We start from the raw sequence: 9,484 nt of genomic DNA, 5'->3' as shown, positions 1-9,484 counted from the left end.
CGCTAAAATCATGCCTCACTCATAAAAGCACCTTCCTTAGTTTCACCCACCTCAGTCCCCACTAATGACTCCTTCATGGTATAAGAAATACCTCACAGCAGACATATTGCCCAAATAATCTGGTGAAAAGGTCACCACCATATGCTACCCCACGGGGTTTACCTCCAAACACTGAAACCAGAAACTCGTTATCTCTTTTGCTTCTCCCAGGAAACAGGGACAGCACGACTCTTGTCACAGAAGGTGACACCTCATCTATCGGTCGATTGCTCAACTCAGACCGCGATCCTCCCATAAGCATCATCTCTACTCATCCCTGAGTTTTGCGACTCCAACTGGCATCTCACCAAAAATCTCTAGGAAACTAACTCGATTTCCCTCTCAATGTATGCTCCATTGAAACTCGTTCGACATGGCCCTCTGGCCCCACACTCTATCATATCTGCTCTCAGTCTAATCAATCACATTGGAATAACTGATAAACTCTAAAGCACTAACAGCCACAAATCATGGTACTCGAACCATGTTATCACCTCTCAATCTGCCACTTAGAACCTCTGGAATTTTCCCCGTTTCGAGTATGGGTCCTCTACTTTCAGTAGTACGGGCCCATACTACCTGTCACATCTACCCATACTTTCCACATGGACCGTCCCATATTTCCTAAGTAGCCGCTCAACCTTCTCGATCACCAATCCCAATATACTTGGTCGCTACCCAACAAATACTGTCCTCTATCAGCATACTCATCTGACTACAGACACTCCCTAGGCTCTTCTTAGGTTCTTACACTTCTCTGCCATCAGCTGCTGAAGAACTCCTTATGATGCCAACCATCTACCTCCTGAATATCGTCATATTCACTTCGTAGCTGACTCCCATCATGAAGAGTTCCAGAAAGCACAAAGAAAGCAGCATTCGGGCATCGAATAATCTCCACCAACACATAAAACCACTCTAGGTTACAACTCTATTTGCTCTACTCGCTCTCAAAAGGTATCACCGAACTCAAGCAACCCTACCTCTCGCAGGTATCTAACTACTCCCTCAGTAGGACCCCCCCCCAATGCTCATCTAGGTATCTCTTCTAGATTAACTCTTCTACTCAAAGCTCTCTCCAAAATATTCCTGCTGGATACTCTTACTCCGCACATACTCAAAGCACATCACAGATATCAACAGTTCCTAGGCTAAGGCATCACAAATCAGGCAACTCTAGCCTTAATATATGAAATACCTAGCCTATCTTCTAGCATGCATCACTAATATCTCAATAAGAACTCATAACACAAACAAATAAGTAAGGGTATTTTGGGAAATCACCGTTCGGGCTCTGGCTGATTGTACACACTGCTCCTTCTCGTTTTAGAAAAATCATTTCTTTTGAAATTTTTTCTCAAATCCTCAGTTTGAGTCCAGACATACCTGAAGGTGCATCCGAATCTCTCAAACCAAGGCTCTGATACCAACTTGTAACACCGTAAATTTTCAAACAAACTTTTCATTTAAAAATCACATGATTATCATAACACTTTTCACAAAAATCCCATTTATTTAATTTACAAAACGCAACTCCATAATTGTTTGATTAATAATCCAGTATCCTCAAAACATAACTCTTTCTCTGGTGTGTACAATCAAGCCGGTGCTTTCCTGCGATCCTGAGGAGAACCTGGAACACATATCACATAACACGGTAAGTACGAAGCTTAGTGAGTTCCCCAAAATACCACACATATCTCATTAGCCTATCATTGCTATACTCAGATAAGACCCACCGGTCAATGTGTCTCAGTGGAACCCTCCGGTCCCAAAACTCGGGTGGACCCTCTGGTCCTAACTAATAAGCTCAGAATAATACACAACATAAATCACAAAGACATAATGCAGGATATCACAATACACAATATAAGCACATAAGACCCTCCGGTCACACAAAGGTTACCACTTTAGGTAAAGTATTGTGAGAAGACTCACCTCGGATGATGAACAGCTCCTATAGATGTTGATGCTGCACACCGGCCTCTAACAGTGGACCAAGATCCACAATTACCCAATTAAGATCTAAGTCCAAACCCTCACTCTTTAGGTCTAAAGGTAGTCCACTAACTAGCCCATCAATAACCTAAAACTCACTGGGCCCACCAAAGCCCAATAATGAATGGGCTCTCCCGAGGCCCAACTTTCTAGTCCAAGTGACTAACCCAACTCAAGGGTCCAAGGCACACACACACACACACACAGATATATATATATATATATATATATATATATATATATATATATATATATATATATATATATATATATATATATAATCCTCTGGTCCAAAACTCTAGTGCAACAAGCCCAAACTCCAGGCCCAACACTCAAGGCCCAAAATGAGACTTAGCCCAAAAATCTACAGTGAGGTTACGCGGGGCGTACCTCCCTTGGTACGCTCAGCGTACTCACAGATCCAAATTAGCCATCGGGGACACATGGTCAGTACGCGGGGCGTACTGGAATTACACTCAACGTACTCCCCATGTTTACTCTTTCTACTCATTTGGTCTTAATGAGTTAAGACCTTGGCTCATATCACAGATCTGGACTCCCTAATAGCTCTTACTCTATAAAGTTGGTGACTTTAAGCCTTAGCATGGCTGATAAGGTCACAAACACACAAAACTCTCACTTTCTTAGCTCAAAATGCTCATATCTCATGCATGACTTGATTCCAACGTCCAAGTCTTGATTTTTATGACACTACACCACTAAATACACTCAAAGAGGTTGATCAAAGTCTTTGGAGCTCAATATCTCATAAAGTCTCCAACTTTTGTGACAAAACCCTAAAATACTGTACTATGATGCACAAATCAAAAGAGTGAGAAGGCTTGAAGCTTTATACCTCCATATGAAGCTCCCAATACAAATATGCTCAGATCCAAGGGCTTGGACTCTCACTCCTTCTTCTCCAAAGCTTCTTCTTCACTCCAAGAACACACAAAACCACCCAAAGGCTCTCAAATGCACTCACAAACTCTATGAACGAAGGTTTAGGGTTTTAGAGGGTTGTTTGTCTGAAGATGGTGGCCAGGAATTAGGCCATCATATCCTTTATATAGGGACACACCCAAAATTAGGGTTTTCACTCTGTGCCTAGTACGCCCCACGTACTAGGTGGCTCCGCTTAAAAATCACGCACACGAGTACGCTAAGCGTACACACACGTACGCCCAGCGTACTTAGCTGCCACCTTTCTCAATTAAGGGACTTTTCTTGACAAAACTTCAAACTTCCATAGTTTCCTCGATATAACTTCGTTTCCAATGAACCTTGTATCTACGGAAAGGTCACGAGAAGCCCTGCGCTTCTAGCGACTCGTCGCAGCCCCGAGGCTTCCTCATGCTCGGGTTGCAGCCCACGAACCCTAATCATGGACGATCTGAATTAGGATGTTACATAGTTAGTGAGTTTAGGATAAGAACCTTAGTCAACTCCCAACTTACAGGATAACTCAACCTCCACAACTTGTCAATGTATCACTTCATCTTGAAGATGTGATATGCATGATTTCTTCCTTATGCATCGTGCATCCCCGTTAGAGCTTTCACGGTATCAAATCATTCGTCTATAATCAACCCTTGGAACAAGTCATTAAGCTAGTTGATCATATCATGTGCACCAAGATGGACTCATGACACTTGCATTACAAGCAACTAATAACAATCATAGAGGAAAAACATTTTACCTCCTGAAGACTAGGAGACGGGTTATGACCCAAAATAAAGCCTATTTATTGTTGTTGCACCTTAAAGTGACAATCATTCAAAACAAAAAACACTTTCTTCTTTTGTATCTAGAACCCAAACCAAAACACACACCTTTTGTGTTTTTTATTTTGTTCTCGACAAAGTTTAAGTTACATTTTGGAAAATAAAAATACATTACTCTTATAGCAATAAAACCATAATACGTTACCGTAATAAATATAAATAGTGTTGTTGAAGGCTTGAAGTGCACTTGGGTGTTACAATTCTCACTTGTAATGACATGTTGTAATTCCTGAGGCCCTCTTTTGCAATTTCGCCCATTGTGAAAATTGTTTTGTTTTCTAAGTTGTAACGAAAAAACCTAATTGACACGTGATATGCACAAAAGGGTATTTTAGTAAAAAGACATGCCGGCCTTTAAAAACTCCGTGTTCCTATTCCTAACTCGCCCTAAACTAAACCCCTCTTTGATCATCATCTCTTCCCTATCTCTCTCAACAGAAATGGCGATTATACGGCAGAAGCACACACTACTTCTTCTACTACTATGCGTTATTCTTCCCTTTTCTCGATCGAAATCGGAATCGGAATCAGTAACAGAATCCTCCATTCACGATCTCCTCAAAAGCAAAGGGCTACCGGTTGGCCTGTTCCCGAAAGAAGTAGAATCATTCACTCTTTACGACACAGGGCTCCTTGAAGTGTTCCTGAGAGGACCTTGCTTAACGAAATTCGATACCATGGCTTTCTACGAGAGCACTGTGAGAGCTAACCTTACTTACAGAAGCCTTACCGGCGTTGAAGGTCTCTCGCAGGAAGAGCTTTTCCTCTGGTTGCCGGTGAAAGATATCATCGTCGACGATCCGAAATCTGGGCTGATATTATTCGACATTGGCGTCGCTCATAAGCAGCTGTCTCTCTCACTCTTTGAAGATCCTCCTGATTGCAAATCCGAAGGTAGATCTGTTGATTTTTTATAATTTTAGTCTTTGTTTAGAGCAGGTTTCGATTTTTATTTTCAATTCAATTTCATTGAAAATTCTCTGTTCTATGTTCTCATTGATTTTGCATTTACATTTTTTTTGTCTACTACATTTAATAACAGTTTTTGAGAATTATTGTTTAAATCGATGATAAAGACGATGATTTCTATTTGTTATTATGCATTACATAGCTAATTTTGCGGGGAATTTGATGCAGATTTTTTGAATTTGAAGAAGAAATCTAGAAAGGAGATAGGATTTGATGCTCAAATATAGTAGAAGATTTGGCTTCCAAATTTAACAACCTTTTACCCCTTCTATCACTCTCATTCTTTTTTCGTTTTTTTTTTTTTTAATTTTATTTTCATTGCTGATTTGTTAGGTTTAATTTTCCAAAAAAAAAAAAAAAAATTGTTCATTAGGTAGGAGGGTGATTGTACTAATGTAAATTTTGAGTTCTTAATTCTCTAATCATCAGTAATCTCTTTTTTGTTTTCACTTTAATCAGTTTATGATTGAATAAATTAATTAATTTGTTTACTTGATTGATGCCAGCAAGTACTTGATTGGGACACACAGACTTCACGGGTGTCTTTTGAATCATAGTGGGGACATGCTACTTTTCTAGGGTTTATGCACTGGTTTTGTGGCTTTATATACTGCTTCAAATTGCAATTATTACAAGTAAAATATATATTAACAAATAGTTTGTGTCAATCGAGTAAAAACAAATTTTGAAACCTTGGAAAGCAATATTTTAATTGAAATTTGATAAAATACTTAAACAGTAGTTTTCAACTATTGGAAAGCAATTTTTTAATTGAAATTTGATAAAATACTTAAATAGTAGTTTTGAAACCTTGGCTTGTCCTGATTTGATAATACATGAATATATGATACGTAATATGAATATTTGCACTACTCAGATTATGTTATTAGGTAGGTTCGTCTGCAATGATTTTATAATTTTATTGAAGGGATAAATACAAAAAAGTCCAACCAATTATACATGTATATATAGAAAAAACTCTTATATTATTTTTATGTTTAGAAAAACCTTTATATTATTATTTACGTTTCAAATAAAACTAAATCGTAAATTTTTAAGAGAAATAACCGGCTAAAAATATAACATGATATACATATCCCTTATATTTCTTCGATTGTATGCAATAATATGTCAAACCGACATACATTTGGATTACTTTCATTCGATTGTGTTATCTATATGGTTGATTTTTTTCTTCTTAACTAATCGTTTTTATCCTAAATTAAAATCAATGTCATATTAGAAAAATAAAAATGTAAGAAACATTAGATTTTTAGTTGTCAATTTCTCTTAAAAACCCGTATTTTGGTCTTTTTCGAATGGTAACTATTAATATAAGGGTTTTTCTGAACATATAAATAATATAAGGGTTTTTTTGCATATACATAGATAATTGGTTGTGCTTTTCTGTATATATCACTTTATTGAATGAAGCATAGTCTTATGTTTTCATCGGGTATTAGTTGCCTAGTTGGTATGCGAAAATTTGCCTGAAATTTTTATTACTGAAATTCTTTAAAAAAAAAAAAAAGCTGCTCGAAACTGAAAATTTAATCTTTTATTTATGAAAAAATATTTTGTAAAATCCTATAAGCTTTTGAAAATATAAAACAACATATAATATAAAATTAATAATCAATAATATCTCTAAAGACACTTTAAATTTTGTAAATTTAACAACTCATCCTCATATCTTTTTAAATGTTCTTCATAGTGTGAGAATTCATGATATAATCGTGTTCTTGTACGTTTTGAAATGGTTACGTATTGGATTTAAATAGGTAGTGAATAAATATTCAGGTCATACATGTGACTTATTTTTAATGTTACAAATTAAATCGAGTAATCTTTATGAGTTAATCTCTTTTCAAGGAAGACAATTAACGTGTTTCTTTTTTTAAAAAAAATTCAAATGCCCAAAATAAATAGAATTCCATTTGTGTTAATATTAATTTGGTTTTCTATAAGATGTGTACAAATCATAGTTTAAACCGATAGACTGTACGTATTCATCAAGTTGCATTTATAATGATGACTTCAAAATGATTATATCGGCATCAAATATGGGCAATTTTTAAAAAGCCGGTTCGGCGGTCGTATAGATTTATCGGGAACTGAAGAAGAAAACGGTTCAAATGTTTATTTCTGAACCGAACGAACTGGCCGGTTTTATAAAAGTCCGGTTGAACCGGTTAAATTTGATTAAAAGAACACATGGAAATTAGATATTTTGCATAACAAATTTTGGTGGTTTTTTTACATCTATTTAGATTTCTCTTATGATTATGTACATTTTTTGTTTCATAACCAATTTTAGATCCATTGTTTGCAATTCCGAAAGTGAATATGACAACCCTTACAATATAAGATAATCATATAGCATTTAACTTGATTTTTAATGTTCATATCGCCATAAACCCTCAAAATAACAAACAACTCATCTGTATTGGATCTTCAATAAGTTTTTGTCAGTAAAAGGGAAATAAAACAAAATAAAACATAAAAATTTTAGAAACCGGTTCGACCCGGTTGAATATATCACTAGCCTGGTTCAACTAAAAACACGGTTTTTAAAATATTGAATCCATGGATAAAGTCTAATGTAAATTATAGTTTTGATATTTTTTTCGATATATATTATATATTTTATAGTTTTTGTTTTAATTATTAAAAATTTGATGCCAAATACTATTATGGTTAGGTCTGTAAACAGGACTGTAAACGAACCGGACGAACATGAACGGGGCTTGTTCATGTTCGTTCGTTTAAGTTAGCCAAACAAATAAATGAACATGAACGGATAAACGAACGAGATTTCTTGTTCATGTTTGTTCGTTTAACAAGTTACATTGTTCATGTTCGTTCGTTTATGTTCATGAACATGTTAAACGAACATAAATAAACAAAGATAAAAAAAAACATAATTGAAGATATATGAACATAAATGACCATATAATACACTAATGTAATCAAACACAATTAAGCTTATGTGAACATAAAATGAACTTATATGAACGAACATAAACGAACGTAAACGAACAACATAAACGAACGTTCACGAACATAATTGAACGAACAAGACCATTGTTCATGTTCGTTCGTTTAAGTAACCGAACGATAATTTGTGTTCATGTTCGTTCGTTTATTAAATAAACGAACTTCCCGCCGAACGGTTGAAGAACTGTTCGCTGAACGTTTAGTTCGTTTACAACGCTATCTGTAAACGAACCGAACGAATATGAACGTTTAAGTTAGCCGAACAAATGAACGAACACGAACGGATAAACAAACGAGTTTTCTTATTCATCTTCGTTCATTTAACAAATTACATTGTTCATGTTCGTTCGTTTATGTTCGTGAACATGATAAACGAACAAACATAAATTCACAAAGATAAAAAAACATAATTGAACATACATGAACATATAATATAGTAATGTAATCAAACACAGTTAAGCATATATGAACATAAAATGAACTTATATGAACGAACATAAACTAACGTAAACAAACAACATAAACGAACATTCACGAACATAATTAAACGAGCGATACCATTGTTCATGTTCATTCGTTTAACTAAATGAACGCGAATTTGGGTTCATATTCGTTCATTTATTAAATAAACGAACTTCTCACCGAACGGTTAACAAACAGTTCGCTAAAAGTTCAGTTCGTTTGCAACCCTAATGATGGCTATAAATCTATTACCCTTGGTCTGTTTTTGAGGTTATCGTCTAACTCAATCCATTAGACTTATGTAATGTAACATTTTCTCTTTGACATGTATCACAACATTGTCCGCTTTAAGCTTCTGACACTAAAAATTCTCGGGGTCACCCACCTTGGAATTGCTCCCACCCGGACACGCTTAACTATATATTTTTATGGGATCTACTATTCTCATGACTTTAAAACGCGTTGTGATAGGGAAAGTATCTACACCCTTTATAAGTAATGTTTAGTTCTCATTCCCAGCCGATGTGGAATCAGAAAGGTTGCGTGTTCGATTCACGTTAGGTACACCATTGGGTTGACAACTATGCATTCCTTATAAGGGGTGTGGACATTTTCTCTATCAAACGCATATTAAATCCGTGAGGGCAACATCCCCCAAGATAACTTTGTAGTTAAGTATGTCCGGGTGAGAGCAATTCCAGGATGTGTAACCGCCTGAGAAGTTTTCATAATAGGAGCCCAAAGTGGACAATATTATGGTACGTGCCAAAGGGGGGTGTTATATGTAAAATGATAAAATTATCCCTTTTGTAACTTTATTATTTTTAGATTTATTACTATTCTTAAATAAATAAATTGGCTCACTTACCCTGCCCCACAAGCCCCACCCCACTATTGAACTTGTTGATAACACCCTTTTTCTATCAGTGATCTTCGTCTCTAACGAGCTACCACCACCACCACATTAAAAAAAAATAACAACCCCTTAATTTTTTCATCTCCGATGAGTTGTCATCATCATCACATGTAACATCCCATAAATGAAGCATAATTTTTATTTTATAAAAATCAGAGTAGGGATAATAAAAAATGGTTTCATCCATAACACCATCAAATCATAATGTATCAAAAGTTATCATCAAAAGCGGAAGCTAGTACTTGTTTTGAAAAAAAAGTCAACAAAAGATAAGAATAAAATGGGTGTCATGCCCCAATGAATGCCCAAACCCCCCCTA

General features: G+C 35.7%; 1 protein-coding gene across 1 annotated transcript; it reads left to right on the top strand.

Annotated features, from left to right (window-relative positions):
* Positions 1–4,200: 4,200 nt before the first annotated feature.
* On the top strand, positions 4,201–5,245 carry LOC145125007 (serine protease, putative (Protein of unknown function, DUF538)). Its single transcript, XM_079060494.1, has 2 exons — positions 4,201–4,715; positions 4,959–5,245. The coding sequence occupies exons 1-2, from the start codon at positions 4,262–4,264 to the stop codon at positions 5,015–5,017; spliced, it is 513 nt and encodes a 170-aa protein (XP_078916620.1). The 5' UTR covers positions 4,201–4,261; the 3' UTR covers positions 5,018–5,245.
* The last annotated feature ends 4,239 nt before the right edge of the window (positions 5,246–9,484 follow it).

Source organism: Lactuca virosa, chromosome 7 (genome assembly GCF_052849685.1).
Source record: "Lactuca virosa cultivar CGN04683 chromosome 7, Lactuca_virosa_CGN04683_v6, whole genome shotgun sequence".
Taxonomy (NCBI): domain Eukaryota; kingdom Viridiplantae; phylum Streptophyta; class Magnoliopsida; order Asterales; family Asteraceae; genus Lactuca; species Lactuca virosa.
The sequence above is the reverse complement of the archived record's forward strand: the minus strand, read 5'-3'. Positions and strand labels throughout refer to the sequence as shown.

Excerpts from the sequence above, each read along its gene's own strand:
- LOC145125007 (XM_079060494.1), top strand. The coding sequence starts at position 4,262 with ATGGCGATTATACGGCAGAAGCACACACTACTTCTTCTACTACTATGC. Across the intron at positions 4,716-4,958 it reads TCCTGATTGCAAATCCGAAG|ATTTTTTGAATTTGAAGAAG; the intron begins GTAGATCTGTTG and ends AATTTGATGCAG.